The sequence below is a fragment of the Cygnus olor genome, chromosome 3, assembly GCF_009769625.2.
Source record: "Cygnus olor isolate bCygOlo1 chromosome 3, bCygOlo1.pri.v2, whole genome shotgun sequence".
Taxonomy (NCBI): domain Eukaryota; kingdom Metazoa; phylum Chordata; class Aves; order Anseriformes; family Anatidae; genus Cygnus; species Cygnus olor.
The window spans coordinates 2165385-2191572 of record NC_049171.1 but is presented as its reverse complement, the minus strand read 5'-3'; the positions used below and the strand labels follow the sequence as shown (position 1 = coordinate 2191572).

The 26188-nt window shown below is 50.0% G+C and overlaps 1 protein-coding gene across 20 annotated transcripts in view; it reads right to left on the bottom strand.

Annotated features, from left to right (window-relative positions):
• Window positions 1-26188, bottom strand: part of EXTL3 (exostosin like glycosyltransferase 3) — a 130418-nt gene that overhangs the window by 8052 nt on the left and 96178 nt on the right. For 18 of the 20 annotated variants that reach the window (XM_040554185.1, XM_040554178.1, XM_040554187.1 and 15 more), the window contains 2 exons: window positions 23400-23524; window positions 16911-19529 (listed from right to left, as the gene is read on the bottom strand). In XM_040554185.1, coding sequence (XP_040410119.1) covers window positions 16911-19058 — 2148 coding nt within the window. In that variant the 5' untranslated portion in view covers window positions 19059-19529; window positions 23400-23524. The remainder of the gene's footprint in view (window positions 1-16910; window positions 19530-23399; window positions 23525-26188) is intronic. The other 2 variants (XM_040554176.1, XM_040554177.1) reach the window with 1 other exon arrangement.

Genomic DNA, 26188 nt, shown 5'->3' with positions numbered 1-26188 from the left:
CACTGGAGATCCATCAAAAACACGAAGGATTTATTGCAGGGATGGGAACGAATGGCGCAGCTCTCAGCGGTGGTGGATCAGGGCAGAGCCGCGCCGGCAGCGCTCCCAGCCCAGGAGGGCTGCGGTGTGAGCAGGAAGGCAAAGTGGAGACAACACCAGAGCAGGAATTTCTCCCCCTTCTCCCTCTCAGTCGCTTGGTGGACTGGAGGGGCTTTTTGGCAAACCGATGTGGTGCCAGGAGCCACGTTTTGGGATGAAGCTGCTGCTGAGCCTTCATAGAATCCTAGAATCATGAAAGTTGGAAAAGCCCTCCAAGATCACCTGGTCCAACCATTCCCTACCACCAATGTCACCCACTAAACCACGTCCCCAAGCACCACGTCCAACCTCTCTTTGAACACCCCCAGGGACGGTGACGCCACCACCTCCGTGGGCAACCCGTCCCAGTGCCTGACTGCTCTTTCTGAGCAGAAATGTCTCCTCATTTCCAACCTGAACCTCCCCTGGCCCCTGCTGCTTGAAGGGCCACCAGGAGCATTGGGATCCTTGCTCCAAGGGGGACAGGGCTGAAGCAGAGAAGAGGACTGGATGACCTTACGTACAAAGCAAACCCCTGCGGGGGCTCATCTACGGTGCAGCCAACCAGACCTTGGAGGGGACAGTGAGCACTTCCAGAGGGACAGGACACATACAGGGCCCCTCCAGTAACGGCAGCCCCTATTCAGACCTGCTCAGCACTCCCTCCAGCTTGGTGACACCGTAAAGTAGGTCTCAGGCCCTCGTGGGTGTCACGCAGCGCTTCTGAAAGAGGCACCAAAAGAGGCACTGTTTCTGAAGTCTTGTGGCCACGACCAGTTTCTGAATGTCTGCTTTGCCTCCTGTTGCTGAGCTTGCCCTCTAGTAAGGCTGCAGTTATTAAAAGCAGCGCTGATACATAATTTATCCTCCTGCTTAAGAGCACACAGCACGCCGTGCCTCTGCTGGTACGGTGGCATTTCCTCCCCGAGGCTGATCTCATTGAAGTCCGGGGGTGTCTGACTCGTGAGGATTAGCAGAAGTTGGACCCAGGCCATCGGAAATGGATTTAATGCTTTCCAGGCAAGGTCCTGCCTGCAGCTCCCATGGGACCAGCTGAAGATGCACGGATAGAGGACAAAAGAGCAAGGACTGGGGCCGAGCAGCATAAAACACTTTCTGCCCCATCAGCACGCTGAGAAATGGCCACGGCTTTATTTTTAGCAGACTCCTACTTGCTGTGGGTCCTCAATTCAGCTTCTCGGGAAAGATTCAGGTTGTACATTTGCAAAATGTCGAATTATTTCCACTCCCTGAAGCTTCAAGAGGGCAGCACAGAGGGTGGAGAGATCGGTGCATTGGCACGAAACTCTTCCCTAAAGAGAAGGATGCTACAGAGGAGTCAGATGCCTCTGAGCCTCGATAAGCACATTCATCACATGAGCACAAGCGAAAGTTAGAAGCAACTTAAAGCTACTGCCTTTGATGCCTTGTTTTCAAAGGAACTGTCCCAATTTACAGCACTTTTAGGATGCGGCTAATTGGCATCAGCCATCTAGTCAGTGGCTTCTGTAAATCCCCGCGCTTGCACCTGGGCGATTGCACCAGGAAAACAAACTGGGATGTGCAGGCAGTGATTCGAGAAGGGACCAAACCTTCCTCCTGTCTCTGCCCTCATGGGACGGCTCAGCACGGTGCTTTTTCCCCGGGCAGGACCGGGTTTTGGTCTCGAACACACACACTGCATCCCGAGCTGGGGAAACAAGGGCATCACGTTATTAGATGAGAAATATAACTCTTGAGAAAGAGAAAAGTGAACCTTTGGGAAGGTTTTCTTCTTTAATACAAGCGGCTAATCTTGTAAAAACAGGTTGGGGGGAAGGGGAGGAGTATTTGAATCGGGGACTTGAAACATTCATATCTCTTCGAAGGTTTTTCCATTTCAATGGGCCTCGGAAAACACCAGATTTGTCAGGCATGAAATGGACTTTACGGGCACAAATGCACACAGAAACTTATTAGGCTAGGTGAAAAAGGAAGGGTTATTACACCAGCCAAGTTTAAAGAAGTCCATTCCAGAAGTCTGGGGATTTACGGACCAGAGGAGGCGGCCTGCTCACCCTGTGGGATCCCCTCAGGCAGTGGAGCAAGGCCTCGAAGCGCGGCTCTTCTCTGGAAGATTCTCAGCCTGAGGTGCCATAAAGCTGCTGTGAAACACCATCTCGACAACGTTACTGGGAGATCAAACTTCACGACACTGGTTGATCTCCAAATGCTTTCTGAAGAACCAGCAGCAGACGGCTGGTGGGGTCGGTGGGGGTAAGCCAAGTCACCGACGTTAACCTCCTGAATGCTCCCGCTCACAGGAGCCCCTTCTCAGACGTGACCTGTGGCCACCTAAGATGTCTCTGACAGAAAGGAATCCCCGTTGAAGACATCAAGAGTGGTGGAATCCGTCTTTCCTCTGAGTGTCCCTCAGGATGTCCATCCTCAAAGGCCAACCACTCGCTCCTCTGAGGGATCCGCCGCCATCAGCTCCCTCAGCAGGCCTCTTCCACACAGGACCGGGTGGTGCCATAACCAAACCCTCTCGGTTCGTGTTCAAGCAGACCGAGCTCTCCATCTCTCACCCGGGGCCGTTTCTCCTGCCCTTCCCTCACGTTAACGACGGCTTTTTAGCACATTTCTCAGGGGTTGTGAGCCAAGAGCTGTGTGAGCACCCACCAAAGTTCCCTCAGCAAGTGTGAGGCGTGTGCTGAAATGGTGAGCTCCGGCAGGCAGCCACTCACCAGTAACCTTCACCCAGCGAGATTCTAGCACTGGGAAGCTCAAAAAATCCCAAGAGCTAAAAGAAAGGCACACAAATTCACCAAAAAGCCACCCTCCCCTGCAGGGAACGGGGAAGCTCCAACCACAGAGCATAGCACCACTGCTAGGACCTGCACGCAAACCCCAGCCTCTCCAGCCTCAAACCTGTCCCAGGTTTTGTATTTCTGGTTGCCTTTATCTTGGTTATTTTTGGCTTTTCCTTGGCAATTTTGCTTAAACGCCTTTGCCACCAGTGATATCACCAAGTGTGATGCTTTACAAAGTCGCTACTGTGGCTCCCAGTTCCAAATCATGAAACTCCTCCAGCAGTTTACACACTTAGGAAGTTTGTCTTAAAACTGCAAGACATAAAATGCTTCTCAGCACCATACACACCACATTAGAAACTTCTGCTCCTTTCAGCAACTTGAGGTGATTTCATTCCACAAGTTTCTTTTGACTGAAGGAGCACAAAACCTCAAAACTTAACCCAAACCTGTTTAATACATCCATTTGCTCCTGGTGTTGTTCACGGCCATGTTGGCCAAAAAGATCTTAAAAGTGTTAGACAGAGCTAAAACAAAGCATAAATCTATCATCTGCCCAGCAAGAATGCTCCAACCAGTATCAATATTTTCTATTTATACAGAATATTTATACATAAATACAAAAATTTAGCAAAATCAGTATCTTCCAGCAATCTCTAGTTAGGCTTCATGCCTAAGCTTTAAATTAAGCATCACATATAATTTGACGGTGAAAACATGAAGAATGTCTGTGCCCTTGGAGAAATTCTGACAGCTCAACTTAGTGAGCCAGATTGATTTGTGGGCAAAGAGCAAACTCTGCAAGAAAGTGGGAAGCTCATTGCTCATGTCAGGTCTTCATCAGGAAAAAAACAAAAGGGCACCCTTAGGAGAGCCGTGTAATTTGGGGAGACAAAGAACGAGTTCTCGGGAAAAGGATCCACTTCCACCGTTCCCAAAGACATGGGGAAAAAGCAAGAAGCAGAGTCTTCCTGGCAGCACAGTCCTCTAGGGCCGACGCAGATTTACAGCCCTGTCAATCCTCTTCTTGGCACCGGCTCTTGAAATTTTCAGTAAGATCCAGAGAAGCAAGGCACCGGCTGCGCAGGGAACACGCTCGAGGGCTGTGCCCTCTTGCCTTGCTGCCATCCCAGGGACTGAACCCATGGACAAACCCTTCTAAAAAATGCAGTTTATCCTGATGGCAGCATCTGGGGGCAAAGATCCCAACCGAGGACACACCGTTCCACTTTGCATGGGTGAGCCAGAGGGATTTGCAAGGTCAGAACCTCAGCATTCCAGCAGAAGAGGAACAAGTGGCACCGGGAATCCCTTTGCCCTTACATGAAACTGTTCCATAATCAGGCCACTCATTTTCAACTCAGAGGTCGGACAAAATCCGGATAATCCCCTGATGAAGCAACACGCCCAGCTCAGCCCTTAAGACCTGCAGACTACCAGACACAACAGCACACGAATGCTGGGCTGGCAGGTTATTTACAAGGCAGAAAGGGGTTTCCTTCTCAAGGGGGTGGCGTGCGTGTGGGTTGCGTGCATGTGGGTTGCGTGGGGCACAGCACAGGACCTCAGGGCAATCCCAGGGGGAAAACAGCAGCCCTGAGCTCTGAAACACTTGTAAATGTGGTGTAAAAGCACCTTCCAGGCATGCCAAACACCATAAGATCGTTGTTTTGTAAAGAAATGGATGCTCTTTTGGTTGTGTTTATGGTACCTGATGTTTAAACGACTTCGGGGCACAAAAGCGAAATCAGAAAGGTCTCCAAGGTATTTGTTACGACGCCAATCTTCTGCCATCATCCCAGGCAGGGCTAGGGTGCTTGGATCCAGAAGATGCCAGCAAAGAGCCTTTTCGGAAATCCTCTTCGAGGAATGTTTGTTCAGAAGCTGTCCGCCCTCCTCTACCCGATGAGACGCTGCTGCTTTTTCCAGCGGCTCCCTCCAGCAATTCTTCACCCTTTTTTTTTCCTTCCCCCTTTAATCTTCGCTTGTAAAGACGGATTTCAAAGTTACCATTATCCCCTCTCTCGTGGATTAATTATCCTGCTGCTCCATCCCCGGCGCTTTCTTCCTCGCCTTGAACCAGTCGCAGCCCCCTCGCCTTTATGCCCCGAACCAGCCCAGCCAGGCTCCAGGCTTCCGTGCTTTGCTACCTCTAATTCGGAGGCGTTTTCAAGGTTTGGATGAAAAGATCTCACTGACTATTTTAAAACTCATCTCCAGAGGTATGAGAGAGTTTCACTGGAGGGGAATTTAGCTGCAAAGCTACCCAAAGGCTGCGTGCAGTGCACGTAAATCGGCAAAACAGATGCATTTTTAAAATAGGCGTAATTAAATAATGCAACATAAAACCAAACGTAAATTATCCCCCCCGTGAGAACAAAACCACACAGGAAGGTACTAGTAGAAATCCCTTTTTAAAAGCGATACGGCGTCCATGGACATCATCTGTGCCAACGCTTGGGCTCTCTTTAAACCACGCGAGTGGTATCCGTGGGCTGCTCATCTCCGAGCTGAGAAAACAGCTTGCGATACAAATAAAGCTGATTATTTATTCATTTTCGTACGGGTGCAGCTGTCACTTGGTTCGGAGGAAGCTAAGGGAGAGGCGTACTTATTTTAACATTAAAGAGATCCAGAGCCTCGCTTATTTTTATTCTCCCTGCGTGTCCCTGGTAGTGGCTGCGCAATTAAAGATGCGCATTGAATTGGTGGTCCGCCTAGATTTATTTACAATTATTTGCAATTATTTGGCTCCGAAGAACATCCTCGGGACAACGTGCTGTTGCTTGCGGCCGGGGTTTTAAATACCTCATAGGCGTTCTCCCTTGCTTATTATTTTTTTGCAATTAAATGGGCACTATCCGAAGGCATGGAAGTGAAGTGTTTCTTTATCAGTGCTCTTCCGAGCCAGGCAGACGTCACAAACCTGCTTCCACCTGGCAAATCCCCTCTTGGTATTCAAGGCAGGAAATCCAGGTGAATTTATTCTGCTTAGGAGCAGCCCCGGAGATCACAGAACGTGCTGGGGAGACCGGGGACAGCAGCAGGAGCATCTGCAGCAAGCGAGCACCGTGATTTAGCAAATTAGGGGCACACAAATGCAACTAGTTGTCTTTGGTAAGACATAAAGGCAAACAAGTAAATATCTATCTGCTATCCCAGCTCTCTGCCAGGTGTCTGCTGCAATTTGAAAGTGGCGGTGTTTAACTGGATTGCAAAATTAGCATCTTACCAGGTGCTGATTGCTGCTGTGAGGGTTTGTGCCTCTCCTGCTGCCCGCAGCTCCTGCAGGAACCCCTTGAAGGAGGCCACGTGTGCCCTGTATCCAGCTTCCTGCAGGGAGGACAGCGATCCTACCACCTAGATTGTGCCAGTGACGGTGCCAAAACACTCGTGCTAACAGAAATGGATTCTTAGAAAATTCTCTGCTTTCTTCCAGCCTTCGTTTTACCCTTTCAGTCTTCAAGCTATTGCTTCTGGCAGCCTGTCTCACCCTGGATTTCACCCTCTCTGCCCCTTCTGGCTCTCAGAACACCCCCTGGCAGCTCTAGCAATCATCTGAGGCTGCTGGATGAAGCAGCTTTCCCTTCCAGAGCCGGGGACGGTGACAGATCGCAGTGTGGAAAGCAGTGGCAGGTTCCAAGCCAACGCGGCTGCGTTGAACACACCGGGGCTGCCTACCTGGCCCTCGTCCTGCAGGGACTGGTCAACGTTTGCTAACGATGCGAAGATCTTTGGATAGAAATAAACTGGAGGACTTTCAGAGGTCAGTCCTGTATAATAGGAGTGTTGCCCTTCCACGCTCTGGAACACGTCCGGACACAAGGCTGAGACCTAAGAGGTTGTCGCCTTACGCTGCGGGAGGAGCACAGCTCTGTGCTGTTTAATACAGAAGAAAACAGCAGGTTTATGCCAGCCTCCCTGTTCCCCCTGATAAATTTTATTTGCACTACAAAACCCAACCCAAGGGGAAGCTTCCTCCTGCTATTACTTTCCCAAATCATAGCGGGAGCTATCCAAAACCAGAAGCTTTCCAAAACCAGGCTGGTTAGATAAGAGCAGCTCGGGAACTGATGTGCACACCGCCAGTGAGCCTGGGAGCAGAACCATGCCTCTGCTTCAGTTTTAAGCCCAGTTTGATGCCTAGGAGTTAGCAGTTTGGTTCTGCCAGCACGGGAGCTGCAGATCTGTGCAGCATCCTGCCCAGGCCACGCAGGCAGAGCATGAAGGCACACTGGATGGAGGAATCACTGCTCTGAACCAGCTTTCAACTCCCAGACCTGTTCTGGGTATCGTAGGGATCCCTGGAGCACGCAGCGCAGAGATGCACAAGGCAGGTGCGATAGCAGCAGCCAGGACTCTGCACGCCAGGCTGGCTCATTCGTTTCCAAAGCAAATTGCAAAATTCCCAGCAGCAGAGCTGGAACAGCCAGGAACGAGCCCATGGCCAGGACCACACTGTTCCTGCCCTTGAACCAAGCACAGAAGCACTGCGAAATGCAGCCTGTACAGGCAAAGGAGAGAAACCCAACCAGCTCACAAAGGAAGCGACTGGGAAAGCCTGACCTGATTTTGGTAAAAATATTCAGTGTTCCTGCCTCGCCTTCCCAGCTGCGCTACGTGGATGGAGCACTCAGCACAGATGTGTCGGGAGCTGTTTGGGGCCAGGTACAACCTCAGTACCAACCTCAGTCTTCCCTGGAGGAGCCATACTGGAGCTAAAGAAAGATGCACACACTATAAAGCCTTGTCCTTACTAAAGCAAACAAGCAAAACCCCAAAACTTCTGAAGTATCGAAGTCCAGATCTCTCTCAGCCCTTCACTCTTGAGAAAACCCTGCTGGCAAACTCATGTGCTTCTAAATTCATTGGAAAAGACATGTTGCTGGTCCCTGGGACTGCGCCGAGAAGTCTGGCAGCAAATGGACTGAGAGCTCAGGGATGGATCTGAGAGAGGCTGTCACATCTCATCTGCAAGACAGAGAGCATGTAAAAAAATAGCACAGCAGTTTAGGAGTACCCCTGAGGCATCCTCTTCTTGCCAAGCCATCAGCTGCTGCGCAATAGCAGGTCACCAGCAATAAAGGGAAGAAAACACACAAACGTCCACTTGGAAGATAGAGAAACACACAATGGAGAGTGAGAGCGTCTCCAGTGGAAAAGGAAAGTGCTGGCAACCCAAGGGATGCTGTCCCAGGGGATTACTGGAAATATCTTTTTACCCGTTCACTAAGAGGCAGAGCTTGTCTTTCCACACGTTGCTCTCTGGCTGATAGCCTGGCTGCTTTAATTAACAGAGCCTTCCATCGGTGCAAATCCTCGGCGTTGCTGCACGATTACTTCTTCTGCAGGTTCCCTCTCTTTCTACGAGGCGTCTGTCAAGCAGGATTTCCACGACGGCTGTGAAACAGAACACCCGGCAAAGCAGGTGCAATTATTTTAAAATCGATTAAATTCGGCGTGTCTCAGCAGCTTGAACACGTTATGTTTAATGATGCTCGAGGTTGTTCAGCACCGAGAAGCTGCTGTGTCCCATCCTAGATGCTCTCGTGCAGACGTTCACATCTGGGGGCAGGAGGTACCAAAACGAACGTTATTTCTCCATTCGTGGAGGGAGGAGCTGGGGACAGACTATTCACAACTCACAGAGCAGCTGTTGAAAAAGCTGGAATAAAATTTGGTGTATAAGCAAAAACACGATGCCATCAGCTCTGCGGGCAGGTTGTTTTTTGAGGAGAAGAGGACAGAGGATAAATGGTTATGGTGCTGAGAGCAGTGAGCATGAAGAGCACTCAGACCTGCACACCCACTTTTGGCTTCTAGGTTCGCTCCAGACTAAAAGTTTTCCAAGGACGTCAGAATTAGAGAGTTGAGATCTCACTGGGGAAGTTCTGATGGGTCTGGTCTGGCTGAAACGACGACAGCTTTGTGCCTGCAAGTCTGTCCTCAACCCCATTACCTAGCGATGAGAGCTCTTGTCTGTAACGTTAGAAGAAAAGAACTAGCAAATCCATGCCACGGTTCTGCAATCAGCATTTTATCTCTCATTTTTCTCTAGGATGAGCACAGCTTATGCAGAAAAGCAATTTCCATCAGCTCGAACATTGGAGAATGGGCAGAATATTGCCCTGAATGTGGTCAAATAAAGGGGAAAGGCAGTTTGGGAAGATCTTCCCTTTGCTCACAGGTTCACCTGCTCCAGGTCCCAGGGCTTCGAGGCAGAGCCAGGGCAACGTCCTGTTCTTCAGAGCTCCGCTCGCTCTCAGACTCTTAATTCGGGGTGATCTGTTTAAGCTTCTCCTGCTAATCAATTAAAACGTAAAATAAAATCAAGGGGGAACAAATGCTTTCAGTGAGAGGCTCAGAAATAGATGGTTGGGATGAAGAGGGACTACCAAAAGCACCTCCCGCAGCATGGGCTGGGAATTAAGGACTGCCACGTGCTAGCAATTACAAAGTTCACATCGATTAGGCATAATTAAAACCAATTCCTTTTCAAAAATCTTTCCACCTGTTTCCACCAGCCTGGACTCCGGGCAGTCGGGGAGATCGGTCCCTTCGCACTGAAGCTCCAAACGTCACCTCCCTGCCCAGGATGCTTTAAAAATTCAATGTTGAGCACAAAACCCATTTACTTTTCCTGCACGGACCTCAAAAAAAAATCAGACTTCAATTCAGATAAGCGTCCAGACACCCAAAGACTTTGCTGAACTATTTGGATCTGAAAAATGTTATCTGGGAGGCCCGAGGACGGCTTCACCAGATTTCCCATCCTTCTACTGCTAATAAATCTGGGAATAGGCAAAAACAGCTTTCTACAGCGTTTCTGAGAGACGTACAATGTCATGCTTTAGTGGGCAGGCGTCATTTTCTGCTCGCTGTGCCTCAGTTTCTCTCCAGCTTATTTCCAGCATGCCCCTGCGTGCTGCTCATGGTCTTTGTCCCACATTTAACAGCTCTGGAGGAGGGGAATCCGGAGTTTATTTCAAGAGAAGTGAGGAAGCATCATCCATCAGAGGGAAGGGAGAGATTCCTTGTGGGGAAAGGGGTAAAAATGTCCAGGAGATGAACAACTTTGCGGCTGCTGTGCCACCGCCAGCTTGGGAGTAAGTTATCATCTACCTGAGAGCTGCAAGGTCGCTGCTGATCGATCCCAGTGAGTTTGGGGAGGCATCTCCGAGCTACATCGGACATGAAGGAAAAAGCGGAGTGATGAAAACCTCTCTCTTGCTCCTCATTTCTTTCTCTGCCCTTGTATCCAGGCGTTACCTTCCCCTTTATAACCTTGATATCCTAATGCCCCGTGAGGTCCCTCCTCTTCCAGCAAACACCATAGATTTTCCTTTGCCCCAGCTATCTAATACCCAAATTCATGACCTCAGTGACTGCAGCTCGCTGCTTCTCTCCTGAGCCTTGGGGCCCATCCATTCCTTGCGATACAGCCCCAAATTAAAGCTGCTTCGGGTGACGAGACTGCCCTCCCTTCCCAACTACAGCAGCCTGTACAGGTGCAAAAGCAGATGAGAGCAAAAAATTAGGAACGCTGGAAGCATGGGAAGAAAGGAAATGCAGGTACCTGGGCTCTGGGGCTTTATCAGAACAAGGGGACAGCTTGCAGGGAAGTGAAGTCAACATGCAGGGCCATACAAACTAAGTGAGAGTTGCACCAACGATCCCAAAAAAAAGGCAGAGAAGGCGAAAACGGAAGAAAAAAAATGCCTACACCCTCAGTTCTGCCCCCAACTTGTTCCCCAGCACAGAATAATTTGCTGCTTAAACAGCAGCAGCGTACTGCAAGGGTGTGGGAGTTAATATTCAGCGTGCAAATCCCCGAGAAGTCGGGCTGCTTGTTACGTTATCGGCGGACGTTCACGCCTCGCTGCACCTTGGCTTAGGCCCCGCAGGGACAAGCATCTGGATTTTAGCAGCACAGGTAAACCGAGCAGCAAGCGCGCTTAATAAAATATTCAGAGAGGCAGCAAGCTCCGAGGGGTGGGAGAAGTAAGGCAGCTCGCGGCAGCACGCGGGGCTCCGCAGGCAGCAGGTGGTGCTACGAACCCGGCAGCAGCACAGGAATATTCGGCAGCGTCGTCCTGCCTCTGAAAACTGCTCTCACGGAGAAATTGTCTAACTCGTGTACCTTTGCTATGCTGCTGCTGAAGGCGGTGTGCTGGCTGGGTCCCATCAAACCCACGGGGTTTTATTCCCCTCTGATGCACGCTCCCCCTGGTCCTGGCTCAGGACCGCGCACACCACTCCAGTTTACTCGAGTTATTGGCGTCCACGAGCTGCTGGTGCCCGAGCTGAGTTTGCCAGGTTGGCTCTGCTCTTCCCAAAAAAACAAGCATGAAGTCGCAGGATAAACACAGACGCTGACGCTGCAGATGTGGCACGCTACAGCTGCCCGGTACAGGGCTCTGCTCCTCATCCTCCGAGCTAGAAACATCACCTGGGAGCTCCCCGTGCTCCTGCCGTGGACATCCCAGGGCAAATTTGAGGATTTCTGGCAGCAAATCGAAGGCATCAGTCTTTCAGCAGCAGGCTCAGCACAGGACAGCTGTACAGACGCTGCTCAAACAGAAGGGAAAGTCCTGACGGCATTTCCCCCCAGGCTGCTCCCGATTACCCAGTGCCATTTCAAGGGGCAGGTCTGCACATTTCAGCGGCAGTGCTGCTGGATTCGAAATTTTCCAAAGATTATTCCATGTCAAGCAAGCAGCTAAATTGAATAAGCTTCCTCGGCCGGCCACCAAGCCAGCAGAAAAGGACACGACGCCACTGGAACCGGCTGCGGAGATCAAAGCTAGCTACTTACCCCGTAACAAAGCTGAAGGAAAGGATTAGTCACTGCCAAAAGCCACAGGAGCTGGCACTGGCAGTGAACCCAGGCAAATTGCTCATAAATGCCTACGAGCACACACAACCCCGGAGGAAGAGGAGAAAGCAAACCGCCGCAGGGCTTTTCCAGCCGCGGCTCGTCGCCGAAGGAGCCGTGCGCCACGGAAAAGAAAGAAGAGTCAGAAGTTTGGGTTATTAATTCTGAGAACACGAGCACAGGTTATGAAAATACTGTTTTGGGATGAGTATGATGTAGCCTATGGATCCACAGGTCTGCCCATCCTATGGGATCGGAGGCTGTGCTCCAGGCACGACGCCAGCACCCTCTGCAAAACCCCGGAGCTCCCCAAACTGAACCAAAAACCAGGCAGGCATTCCTGGGGCAGGGGGAGAGCTGCCACATGGGCTCAGAACAACACAACCGGATGATCCTGATCCAAAAACCCCTCCCAAAAACACCCCCCCCACTCCAGGTCGGTACCTCAGTTATCAGCTCACGAGGACAAATTTTGCTTGTCTTTTTCCCAACAGGCTCCAGGCTCAGAAGAAGCGGATGGTTGGAGGTGTTTGCACGTAGGTCACCGATGGCCCCAAACTTTCAGGTGTCACCACCTCTCCCAGCCAACACGCGATGGATGAGACCGTCAGCATTGAGTTGTGAGCGAAAAAAGACAAGCCCTGAGAAATAAAAGCCAGTGTTGCTTGGAAATTGCTGTGCGAGGCTGACACGCCACTGCAAGTGGAGCCATGAAGCGCCTGTCCCCACGGAGCTGTCCGTCTTCCACGAACCCATTTCAGGGATTGCTTGGACCCGTGGCCTTTGGGAAGCAGGGATGTGTGCGGCTGGTGCTGCGGTACAAAGCCCTGAAAGCCAAGGTTCCTCTCTCTTTGGCTGGCAAAACTTTAACTTACAAACGAGATGCTTTCTCATTAACTCAGGACAGAACGTGAAAAAATGTTAAAAATGCATCTTTGCCCCGTTTGAGAGACAGACAGACCCGAAGATGCTGGAGTCAGACGGAAGAGAGTGCGTAGATGGGGCCAAGTTTTTTTTTTTTAATTTTTTTACTTGAGATTTTAACCAAATTTAGGGCCCTCCTGGGCTCAGTCCTCCCATGCCCGGTCTCCAGGGCACGACCAACAGGCTGAGAAATGTGGGGAGGAAAAAGCACGCGTGGAGGAGGGAAGGGGAGGATGCTGAGCTCTGTTTGCTTTCCTGGCTCAGGCTGCAGTCCTGGGGGGCTTTAAGTAAGTTTCTGCAAGGGAAATGGATAATTTAATTGCTGCATTAGAGGATCTGCGGCTGTTTTGAGTGCAAGCTGCTCCAGAGTTTAATCAGCTCGCTGGCTGGGGCTTTGTGCTTTCTCTACCGAGCTGAGGGCATACGCAGCGCCGGCAGCCTTCTGAAATACATCTTAAGTGGGTCTGGCTGTCCAAACACTTTGTTTTCAGGATTAAAACCAGACTAGAAAGAAGAGAAATGACTCCTGTTCCCCTTTCCCCAGTCCGTGCCCTGCTCAGAGCCACACGAAGGCATTGAGCCAGCTGCGGAGGAGCTGCTGAAACCCCGCACCTTGGTCATTCAGGATCAGGCTGGGCAAACTGCTACGCCAAAATTGGGATGAGGAGCACAAGTGAGTGCCCCGCAGCCACCAGAAACCAGCAGCACACCGGCGCCTGAGCGCAGGGAAAAGCGCAGCGGGATCTGAATCGTCTTGGGTGCATCTTATTACCATTTGTGTGGGCTGCCCGTGTGGTTTCCTCGGTGTTTTGCCTCGTTTGTTTCCCTTCGCTTTTATTCGTGCGGATGAAAAAGCTGTCAGGGAACTGCAAAGCGAAGAGCGAGGTTCTCCTCTCGTCAGCTGGATGTTATTTAGAAATCCTGAGCACGGAGAGGCTGAGCGGGGAAGCTGGAAGTCTCTGTCCCAGGACCGAGCGAGGTCTCCTTACCGACTCCGTCTTCATTCCGCTGCTGGAAATCCTTCCAGGGTTAATGCAGGAGCCGCAGCCAGTTACCCCTTATCACTCAAACCCTGGTGCAGTCTTTCTGCCTGTTCAGAGCAGAGATTTAATCCCAAACCCTTCTCCCTTTTACCCCCCAGGAGCACAGAAACAGCAGGAGCACTCCCTAGCGAGGTGCACGCAGGAGAGCTCGCGCCCTGCCCGAACAGAGCCCACCTGCTGGCACCAAAAGCAGGCACTGGGTGGCCTGGGCAGGCTTTAACTCCTTGAGGATATTTCGGCTTTGGCAGATGTCACAGCCATCTCGAGGGACAACCGATTGCTGAGGTTCAAAAGCCAGCTCAGAAGGTAAGGGACAGCCAAGACGTCGCTGACAGCACGGCCGCGGTGACGCTCTCCAGGCTCTTCTGTTTGCCAGGTTCACCTGGTGAAGTGCTACAGATGCAAACACTTGCGGGAAGGAAGCTTTCAGGCTTGCACAAACACGAATACTCATTTGGAACCTTGTTTTTTTTTCTCCTTAATGTGAGATGGGAACAATCTGCACGGCACAAAGGCACTTCAAACTCGAGGGCAATCCATCTACATCTGTTCTAAGGGAAACCTTGAGTGACTACACACAGCTTTACAGCACATTGTATCTGCACCTAGCTCAGCACAGGACCAGAATATGTTATCGTAGACACTCTGTGCAGCTAAGGAACCTTGATGGTTTGTCTACTAAATGTTGCCATCGCAAGAAATCTATACCGAAATAATTTTAAAAAATCAAATATATTCTGTAGCCCTGTTTATCTCATTATCCGTGAAAGAGTCAAAGAGCCAACACAGCTTCAAGTTCTGCTCTTGCCAGCCCACCAGGGAAAAGAAACCACATAATGTGATTCTTAAATCTGAAACCACATAACAGGATTTGAAAACTGAGTTTCAAGGAACTGTGGCAGAATCGGGGAATCACAGAACACCCTGAGCTGGAAGGGATCCACAGGGACCATCAAGTCCAATTCCTGATCAACAACCGAAGGTCAGCACAGCTCTCCTCCTTGAATCCTGCCAGCAGAAAGCTGCCCAGCAAAAGCACAAAGTAAGTTTTTCACCAGCTCCAGCAGCACCTCAGTGGGATTTGGGATGCACCAAGCAGCCCGCACGCTGGCCAGCTGTGGGGACGTTACGGAGCGTATCTGCTACACAAGGATACAGCGCCGCTCGAAGATCTGAGAGAATTGGATATTCCCCATCGAAAGACGCTTTTTTCCCTGCAAGGAGATGAAACCCACAGCTTTGTAGTTGCTTTCAGCAGCAGCTGAAGCTGTAAGGGCTGTGTTTCTTACCACTGCCTCTTCCCCTGCCTGCGGCACACTGCGTCTCTGCTCTGTTCCCCAGGTCCTTGTGGCGGTGCCTCTTAGGACTTGTCACCGTTTGATGAAGCCCAAGTAAGTTTTTCTCCCACTGTGATGCCAAACCAGGGGGCACAGTATTGAGGAATACTTACAGGCCCCCAGCACGATCTAACCAGACAGTCTGGAGGTGGACGAGCACATTGCGAGATGGATGCCTGGAGGCTGCAAAGGGTTAGGGCTCATGTAGGGGATCCTGAGAGCCCGAGGCTCTTCTAAAGCATGGCATGTAGAAAAACTGTGCGTGCGAAAGGCTTGTGCATGTCAAAGTCCCCAAAAAACAAGTGGGACCCCGACACAATAGATGTACAAAAGAGACCAGAGGAAAAAAGGCATTAGCGTCCATCAACAGAAACATATTTTTCTCGCACAAATAACACCCATTAGTGACTCCAAAGAGAAGCGATTCCCAACTCTTCAGCTCCGGAGGAGTGCATGGTTTTGAAGCAGACACAATGCGAAGACTTTAGAGAATTCAAGCATTCAACAGGACTAATGTGAAAGATTATTTCGCAATTATCCAAGCAATTTTCTCTCCTCATTGTCCCTGGACCATAAGGGTTTTTAAATGTGAGCAGAAGGATTTATTCATCACAATAATAATAAAACGAAATATTAAATCAATGAATCTCCTTGCATGAAGCATAAAGCTCACATTGCTATTAAGCTTAGCGGCGCCCTGTCACATAAAGCACATGCAGTTTGCGTACTTAAATACCATCTCCCTCTTTTATTTTTCCCTTCCCTAATTTGTAACGCATTATCCTTCCATTTGTCCTCTAAACATGACCGGATTCAAACAACACAGCGCTGCTTCTTGTTACTGCCTTTATGCTTGTGCTCTCTTTCTGAGTGCAGCTGGAGATTTATATTTAATATTGATCACTAACAATGCCCAGTGCAGAAAGTCATGCGGAGACTACAGAAAAGTCCTAAAACAAAGAAATAAATATTAATTAAGGGAGAATTAGCTCATTAGAAGCAACGCTGCCAATATGCAAGGGAGAAGCTGGGCACCAGAAGGCACATTGGTCTTTCAAGGTGTCAATTCTTCAGTTTGGCTGGGAAGAAATCAGCCCAAATCTGACCCAAACTCACTACGACAGAAACTCTCATGGTTACATAGGTCTTGGCTAATGCTTTACCCCATTTTCCCTTCTCTCCTCCCTTGTAATACAACATGATAAATGCCTTTGGAGGCCCTTATCTACTGCACAGCACAGCTTCAGTGTGTCCCTCTCTTGTTTTTGTGAAAGATTTATCAGGTAAGGTGCAGCAACAGTCACTATTTAGATATTTATAAGGTGCCACCTGTCCTCACAGTGTGATACTTGAAGTGCCTGAGCAAAGATTCTCAATAAAAAGGGAATCTCTTACCCTTAAGCCCCAAGATTCATATTGGGCTCTATGCACGCAATTATTGTTTCAAGAGTGCTAAATACCTGGCACTGCAAAGACCCCTTACTTTTACAATTCATATCGTTCTGTGTATCAGCTCCCACAGCCCGTAAGCTGAAGGCTGCAGGCTGTCTCTCACGATACCAATTCATCTTGCCCGAGTTCACCCACCTCTGAAGTCACGGAGAGAAACGAGCCTTTCCAGAAGACAAGCCATGGCATTCTCACGCGCGCACCTAAAATGGGTCAGCTGAGTCATACCTTTCATCTCCCTGTTTTTCTCCCCAATAAAGAGGCCAGATCAGGTACAGACATCCGCAAGGATGCGATTTGAATGCTGTCCCGGATGACTAAGCCGAGCCGACGCTCTTCAGAATGGCTACAGCCAACTTTAATATACAAACCCCACCGGGAAGCGAGACCACAGGGTCTACATCTTTCTTACCATGATCGGGACACCGATGTCTGGCCACAAGAGATCCTCGGAGGGAAGCTTGGGAGAGTTCCACACTACCACCACTTTATTTAAGTACGGGAGACCATTGAGCCTTTCTAGGGAGTTCATCAACACTTCCTCCCGCTCGTACGTTAGCATCACGACTGTGAACTGCTCCCGGGGGACGTTGCCACCCAAAGCAGCCTGGAACTCCTTCCCAGAGCCACCTGCTCCTCCACCTATGGGTCGAAATCCAGTCCCGGACCCTAAAAACTTTGCTTCCGATGGTAAAACAGGGTCGAAGGGAGTATAGGGGAAGAGGTGGAAAGGCCCTGGAGCAGAATTCCAATTCCTGTAGACGTCCATTGCGGTGAGGGTGAAATTGCGGAGATACTTGGGAGATGCATAGGGTGGTTCGGTTTCCACAGGCCCCAAGTCCAGGTCGCCATTGTCTGCCATGTTGGGGTCTGTGCCAGCAGCTTTGCCCGACCGGTGGGGGATCTCCACCGCAGTTTCTTCTCGGATAGGAGCAGCCGGGATTTGGATTCGAGTCCTTATGATAGCTAAGACTGTGCTGAAAACGTTGTCGGAGGTGGAGAAGTAGGTCTCCCACAAGAAGCGGCCCTGCCTCCTCATGGCGAGCAGATCATTGTCAGAAATGCTTCTCAGAAGAAAGTGCACTTCTGTGATACGTGGCTTTGGTATGATTAAGGCTGCCTCGTTCCACCGGATCACATCGTTATAGGGTAGCTGAACTTGCTCTCCGAGAACCACCGGGATGGCTCCGACTTCCAGAGCCTCGAACAGTCTCATGGCACACCCAGCGGAGATCACTAAGCGGGTGTCCCCCGGGGTGATTATCAGTGCAAAAGTAGATAGCTTCAGTAGCTCTAGTCTGTCGTCCCTTTCTCCACACAGAGCCCACTCAGTGGGCAGACTCGCCTTAGGCTGGTTCTTGCACGTGAACTCCACCAAAACAAAGTCCAACTTGCTGTCCTGAACGGCCTTCAGGGTGGTAATGATGCGATCGTCGTAGTCAGCTGGGGCATTGCCTTCTATCTCCTCTTCGAAAGAGCGAACCTCTTGCAAGCTGGATCGGAGAGACTCAATTTTCTCCCCCTGGAAACTAAACAGGTATTTACGCTTGACTGGCACCTGGGGCGGGATTTCTAGGAAGTTGGGTTCAGACATAGCGTGGACCAGGGGTGATACCACAATATCAAACCCTGGTCGATACTGCACGTCGTAAAAGGTGGACTGGGCAATCATGGCACGCCCCGTGCTGATGTTGTAAATAAAGTTCTGAGTCTCTGATTTCCTCGATAAATTGATGATGAGATGGTTGTGTCCGTCAGTCCTCCAATATGGCAGAGAGTGCAACTGTTGCTCTAGTTCAGTAGGTTTTGGCATTACGGGCTCTTGCATTTCCCCCACTAAAATTATATACACACAAGCAATATTTGCATTTTCAGTAACATAAACATTAGTTCTGACAGTCGCCTCAAAGGCTTGTTTAATTAAAGGGTCTAAGGAGCTACCAAAAGGGTAATCGTCACTGTTGTAGACGTAGACTGGAAAGCCAGATGTCAGCGGGCATCGTGAGTAGTCAAAGCAATTGTGCAGCCTGCAGTTCCGGTTGGATTTTGGCAGGGGGAAGGTCACATCATCTTTGTCTGGCAGCAGCCGGATTGGCAAGGAAAGCTTTGGCTGGTTCTGAGCCATCAGTTCTTTGTAGGAATGCTCCGTCTGGCTGATGACATTCTTCAGCTGCAGCAGGTCCTGCTTGGCGTTTTCAATGCTCTTTTTGCAGGCCTCGATCTTCAAGTTGAGCTTGGCGATCTCGCTGTTGAGCTCCTGCCGCTTGGCTTCCAGCTGGAGCAGCTCCTCGCTGACCGACTCGCGGATGCGGCACAGGTCTTGCACGTGCTTCACCTCGCACAGCTCGTTGCCGGTCCGAGGGCCGAAGATGCGCTTGCCGGCATCGTCCGCGTCGTCGATGGTGGTTAGGTAGTAGTGTGCGATGAGGGGAAAGAAGACAAGGATAATAAAGAGGGTGAAACTAAGCCAGGTGAGCCGGATCCGACTGGACCACCTCAACAACCATGGCTGGCCTCCGTTCCCCACTCCCCCATTCCGCAACATCGTATATCCAGTCATGAGTTCAAAAGTCACCGCGTGCCCAGTCACGTTGGATCAGTAGCCATAACCAAAATGGGTTTTACAGCAAGTCTCTGCAAAGAAGGGTTACTGTGCCTGCTTAACGAGGAGCCAATAGAATGGGAATTTCATCGTGTCGCGACGACGGCTCTCCTGCAGTCGTTTTGCTGCCGCTGCAGCTTTCGATCCCGTTAGCCTTGCTCGCCGACCTTCTCACCCACCCCAGCCCACCCTCGGTCTGCGGGCGAGTTGCTGGAAGTGTCACAGCGTTGTCATGGCAATTCAGAAGTCTCAGCCAGCAGGGGAAGAACACAACGGGCTCAAGCCAAACTCCACCGCTGCTCTCGACATCCTGCATTACCATCTGATGAATATGCAGAGGCACCAGCCATCGTGGAGGCCGAGCCAGGAGAGACTCATAGGAACGTCAGTCTCTCTCATTGCTGCTGCACGGCTGATGCTCTGCCATTCCTGCAAGAGAACAGGCATACATTCAGACAATGCCAACAAAACGACCCTGTAGTGACCTAAGACGATGCTCGTTTTTAAAAGGAACTGTCCTCTCTTTCCGAAGAGCAACCTTTGTACGTGTTTAACATCTCCAGGGTAAACAGCAGTAAACCTGAGAAGGTGATGGGATTCATCAGGTGCAGACATGTGGCTCTCGCTGAGCACTCTGCTTTTCATTAGGGCTGCATGTTTCGGTGGCCAGACCAGAAAATCCCAGCCCTTAGATCTGGTTTCCTTTTTCTGCCACTGTCTTGCTGTGAAACTTTGGGGAAGCTGCTTGACATCTGCAAGTCCCCGTCCCCTCACGTACAAAAGGGGGATATTGACGTACACCTGCTCTCCCTACCCGCCTCTTAATGGCATGTTGTGATCCGGGGACACAGCAGCACTGGGAATTTGTACTGCATAACTGAGTGTAATCACTATTGTTCGGCTCCAGTGACTAGAGCTGATGAGGAATTTTTAGATGAAGTGTTTTGCTTTCATTTCCTGCTGGAAAATTTCGATTCATTGCTGCAGAAAGTTTAAAGGGAACGTACCTACTGCGGTTACGACCACCTCTGCAGACTCACTGCACGTGAGATAAAATTTCTGGTCAAAACTGGAAAAAGGGCTCCTGTCTATGCTGTCCATCAAAGCAAAGATGCTGGAGTTAGGATCTGCGTGGCACCATGCCACGCAAGTGGTATCAGCTTGCTTAGATATGCCCTTTTCGCATGGAAAACTGCTGTGGCATTGAATTAGGAGAATGGCTACCTCAAATTTGCATAAAACACAAGGATGTGGCCAATTCAGCACTGAGTCTTGGCCATGTGATTGTGTTGCCACTAGAAACTTTCCTTCCTTTTTATTAGTAGCATCTGAGTTATCCACGTTTCTGGGATATTTTTTATATACTGGCCTTCCCACATCACTGATGAGTATAGCATTGGGCACAGTGGCAATTCTTGCACAGCCTCACGAGAAGCTTATTCATTTCCGCTTCAATTTTTAATTAAAGTCACCTACAATGGTGACAGTCATTTTTTCACTACATCTATTTCATACTCCCCTCATCTCCTCATCGAGAATTAGCAGGAAGAAGGCAAGGAAGCAACCTGCAGCTAAAACGGAGCTCTGAAAACCAGCCAAAGCAAACCAGAAGTTCACCTTAAAAGAGCAGAGATAAGTCATGAATAATTTTTCCCTGCAGTACACAAGTTGTGTCAGAGGAATAAACTGAAGATTTGACTTCAACCAGGAAAAAACTGTAACCAAAGGGAAAGAAGTGGACTAAAAATGCACAATTCCTAAGCCCGTTTTGTTACAGGGCTCTTTGCTGTTGGTAATGTAATGCTGCATGATTGAATGAGAATTTCCCCCTCGCCCCCCCCAACACGACCCCCAGTTGGGAGCTGCACAGCAGTTAAAAACGAAAGCAGCTTTTAAAGTCATAGCATTGTCTGGCAAGCACCACCGGTGTAAATCTCAGAAAGCTGGGCAGATGAAAAGGGCTAAAAAGTCAGGAAAAAAACGAAATCAGCTTTCTCCGATCTTGGCAGCGTCGTCGGTGCAGGCAGATGGGGGAGGCTTCGGCTCTCCTGGCAGAACATTTTCATGCTGCTCTCTGTACACCAACCTCCATTTGCTGGGGCTGCGAGAGGCTGGTGATGAATGTAAATCCCCAGCTCTGCTGCACGGGGCTGTCACTCAGGCACAGGGAGCCCTGGCAGGAACAGCACACTTGCATCGTGCCGCTGGGACCACTGCTCTACAACAGCAGGATTTTTAGCATGCACCAGTGTACAAAGCAGCTGACTGACTGAAGGCAAAAAGAAGTTTTTAAGGTCTGTACTATTTATTTATTTTTAAGCTCTCTCCAGGAAATGAAGTTCATGCTGTCACCATCCGTGCAGACTGGTCGGTCCCTGCAATTTCAACGCTGTCTCAAAGGGGCATCAAGGATCCTAGAACTGCTACCAGTTTTCTGCAAACAGCTGGCCAGGAGATGAGAGCCGCTCTGTTAACACTTCTCCTGAGGGAAATGCCAAAGCACATGCTCACTGGAACGGCAGCGAATCTGAAAAACAGCTCAACTTCAAGGCACGCACGGGAAAACCAGCTCTGCTGTTCTCTTCTTTGGGGGTGCCATGGATTACATGCAAGGCGCTGACACACGACAGAAATAAAGGAACATAAATGTGAGCAAAAAAGATAGAGGAGGGGTGTGTATGTGCTGCTTTCCGACTGGCCAGAGAAAACTGCAGCCCCCCAGGAAGTAAACACAGTCCCAAAGGTTATCAGTTATGACTGCATCTAAACCTTGTTCCATTTTAGCAGCTCTGCCCATTTATGAGCCCCAAAACAGCAAAGAAGTGGCAAACTGGACTCCCTAAAATGGCAAATGGCATCCTTGGAAAGCTAACTCCAGGCCATCACCCCACACACGATCCTCTGCAGCTGTTCTGCCATCTAATCCTTTCAGTGGCTCTCTACTTCAGCTGATACAGAACAAACTTTATCCTCCTGACCTAAAAACGTGGGCTGTGAATTAAAAAAAATAATCCATATGCTCGGAAACCTGAAGCTGACAAATGAACTCTGCTGCTGGCTTAGAGAAGACCACACAGGAGAGACTACAGGAGGCTGGGGAGGGATTTGAAATGCAGCACGCGTGGCTTGGGATCAGTTAAAAGTATTGACTGTCAGCATGAAATATGTGCTGGTGATAAAGAAAGCACTTTAGTAACGAAGGAGAGTCTGAAAGAGTGTCTAGGACTTTATTCCTATCAAGTAGATAGAGCTGGAGGTTGTAACACGTTGTTATTAGGACTTAAAATGAAAACCCAATCTGTGGTCTTACCAAGAGAGACTTCAGTATTTTATTTAAGAGAAATGAGCAGCCCTGGTGAAAAAGGCTGCTGATTTCCGTATTTCCCCAAAAGAAGTTTGGGAGGAGGAGGAACATTGCTGGGCTCTGCAGCCGACCCATTCCTCCCTCTCCCCAGCACCATTTAGTCCATTAAACTGATCGAGCCCCTCACCGAGAAACTCTTGTTGACATAACGCAGCGTCGCTGCCCGACAGACCTAATTACACGCACACAAAAAGAGGCAAGGAGAGCTCCTGGGAAATCAGAAAGTCGGTAATTACCCCAGGCTCTTCCCAAACGCCAATCTGACCGACTTCTTTGGCACGCCTCGTTTGCACGCTGCAGCTCCTTCTCCCTCAGCACGGGGCTGCGGGACTGAATTGCTGTTGGTGCACGCTGTCACATCCTGCTTCAAATCCAGGGACATTTTCCCAGCTTTCCTCACCTCCTCAGGGCTCTCTGTGCCAGTGAAGTTATGGGAATATTGGGGGCTCTCACGCTTTTTGCATTTCTAGTGGAAAGAGCCAGGCTGGTCTAATATGGGGGTGCCAGCAAAGTCATGCAAATGTTCAGTAACCAAAGTCCCTCTGCAAACACCTGAGCACTCCCTGCTTGCACCTCCTTTTGTCCATTTCCCTGTAAAATTAATGAAATATTGTCCCTTTTTCAGCATATTTGTGAATAGAGCCCGGAAATTTTAAACTCATGGTCATCCAGAGAATCCAATAGCATTAAATAACCTAGGGGTGGATTGTCAGGCAGAGTGTGGTGCCACGGGTGCAACACGCTGAGCTCTCCAGGAGGACAATCTACAATCTGTGCCTGCTAAATCAGAGCTCCCAAATTCTGTGTGTGCACCCATGCCCATCCTCACTCCCCTTCCTCATCAAATGACGAGTCTGCGGTGTTATCACGGCAGTGTGGTAGCACAAACCTTCCCTTTGCTGGCCCTGTTTAGGAGGATGAGGCACTGTACCCACCTCTGCCATGCAGGCTCCTTCCTGGTGATCTGCGAGGTCGGGGAGCGTGTGCTAGCGGCGTCCTTGCTTTATCTGGCCAGCCTTGAATAGACGGTTTCTACTGCCACGTTTCTTTGTCACCAGCACTAAAAATGAAATCAAATAGAAATCACTTTTTTTTTTTTTGAAGCAGGAAGTGTAAGCCCTTTATCTTTTTGCTAAACAAAGAACAACATATTCCTCCCCCTTCTCTTTTTTTGACAACGAGGAACAGTGTTTCTGGTGAAAGGAAAAAGAAACGCACACAAAACAACCCTTCAGCAACGATAACTTTCTACCTCCTAATTCCCTTAAAGAATAGGATTACCCCCCAAATCTCCAATCATTTTGGGAACAGAAGCATTTAGAGGATTTTCCTCCTGCGACTGAACAAGGAGAATAAATCTATTAGGTGTGTGCTTTAGGTGTGTTTGAGAGCAGATCTTTACAAGCAGCAGATGGAGAGCTCACTCTGAAATGCTTCACGTGCCTCAGGAATCAGCACGGGGGATTTGTGCCGCCCCAAGAGCTCGCAGGTACCGAGAAAGTCTCCTAGGCGAAGATCAACGCTGCTCCACATGCAACCAAAAAAAGGTCTTGTAAGCTGTAAATTCGGGGGATAAACTGCATCCTCTGCTTTATAAAGCTTTTATCCCAGCCAAGAAACATTTAGCACGTGGAGCCAAACCTGCCTCCCACCCACGGGGTGAAGCAGCCCTGGGCAAACACTCCGGGACAGCCCCTTGGCGTCCTCCCTCCTGCAAGGAAATCACCTGCACTGAAAAGGTCAGAGGCTGACAGGCATTAGGGGAAAGTATCATGCATGTTGACACTGTTCCTGTACTTCTTCCTTCTCTCCAGCCAGGCTTCGCCCTGCCTTGACAGCACAGGAGACCCCTCTTCAAAGTTACAGTGCAAGAAAACCCCAAAGAAGCATCAGCAGCTGACGGACCCCAGCAGGCAAGACCCCATAAAGCAGCTGGGCTCGTACTTTGGCTGATGCTTTTGAGAGCTTACGACAGATCAATGGGGAAAACCCCGAAGAGACGGCAGAACTGACCATCCCAAGCATGCAGGTGAAGTGAATTGCTGCCTCGAGGATGAGTTGGGACGCCCTCCAACGCCCGGGGGGAGTCACACAACCTCCACACCTCCTTTTCCCTGTGTACAAAGCACAGGAGAACTCAAACTGCTTCGAGGCACGCAAGTGGAGAGCTAACAAGCTGGTTTACAGCCTTTTGCTGCCCGTCTGGGGCACGGGGATGAGAGCAGACCCAGGGAGATGCTCAGCATCGTGCCTAGCAGAAGCCAAAGAAAGCTCTCCCGAGTGTTTCCAGGTACCTGCCTGCTCTGCCCTCTGCACAAGGCGGCTGCTGGAGGTCTGTCGTGCTCCTCGGCTGGGGTTCACCAAGTGCTTCGGGAACATCCATTTATTCTGAGGAAATCCTTAGACAGGAAAACCGCATCCAGGTTTTCGAGAGGAGGTAATGGAGGCACGGAGAAACAACTCGCCCAAGGTCACTACAGGACCCGTGCCAGCTCGGGATTCAATCCACATCTCATTGACCTCTCCGCAAAACCGTCCATCTCCCCAGCCTGCCTTCTGCCAGAGGTTTCCCTCTCCAGCACCTTCCTGCTTTCTGCATAATGCATTGTGAGATCTACTTTACATACAGACCTTTTAGTTTCTAAATTTATTATTCAGCGCTGTTTTCTGGCAATGGAGCAGGGTATTGTTTTATTTATTCTTCCACGAGCACGAAGAAACGCACAGCTTACAAGCGAATCCTTTTACATTCAGAATTCTGGCAAAACAACCTGGACACAAAGTTCATTCCCCCCCCAAATCTCCGAGCAAGGGATCGCAGAGCTTTACGAGGAACTTGGTAAACACGTACAACCGCTGACGTTGTACCGCTCACCGTGTCTCCATTTATAAAGCGCTGGAAGATTTTTTGGTACTTGGGAAGCAAAGCGAGGAGCAGGTGCCTTGCTCCATCGTGCGCACAAGCTGCTTGAGGAGTAGGTGCATGGTCAATCCCTTGCTCAGCACCAAAAGGGAGAAATGAGGTGTGGGAGGCGGGGAGGACTATTTTTGAATACCTTGAAGCAATTAAAGAACAGGAACTGTCTGGAGGTAAAAGCACGGAGAGGAGCCAGGCACTTTCCGCCGTACGAGAGCAGCATGCAGAGGTCAGCTCCAGGCAGGAAAGGCAGCTCAAGTGCTTGGTGTTCATTGGTTCTTGGTGTGGTTTTCAACCCTAGATAGCTAGGGCACATTGTTTTCCCCAGGGCGAAAACACAAACCTCTCTCACCTCCCTAAAAGAGCATCCTCACCACCTCCTTGCCAGCGGAGAACCACGCGGCAGAATTCAGGCTCCTCATCTCTGACCTTCAGGTCATAATTAAGCACAATTTGACAATTTCTTTGTCCTGGTTAACTTCTAAGGAAAAGGTAACATTGCCTGAACAGCACAGAAACGTACACAACGTTTAGCATTATCTCACGCAGGGGAAACATCCCGTCCCCAAGGGGTTTCTGGAAAGGCTGCCCATTTCCCAGACGCAGGGAAGAAGCCAGTTCTGGAGACAGCATCCCTGTCGAGGGGCTTCTAAGGAGCACAGAAGTGGACAGGCAGCCTCTTGTGGACTTCAGCAGGCCACGAGATGGGTCAGCAGTCAGTCCTCAGCCCTCACAGCCCAGGCACGACAGGAGATTTACATCCAGAGACAACCTATAGGAACTGGGGAACCCTACCTGCTACATCTG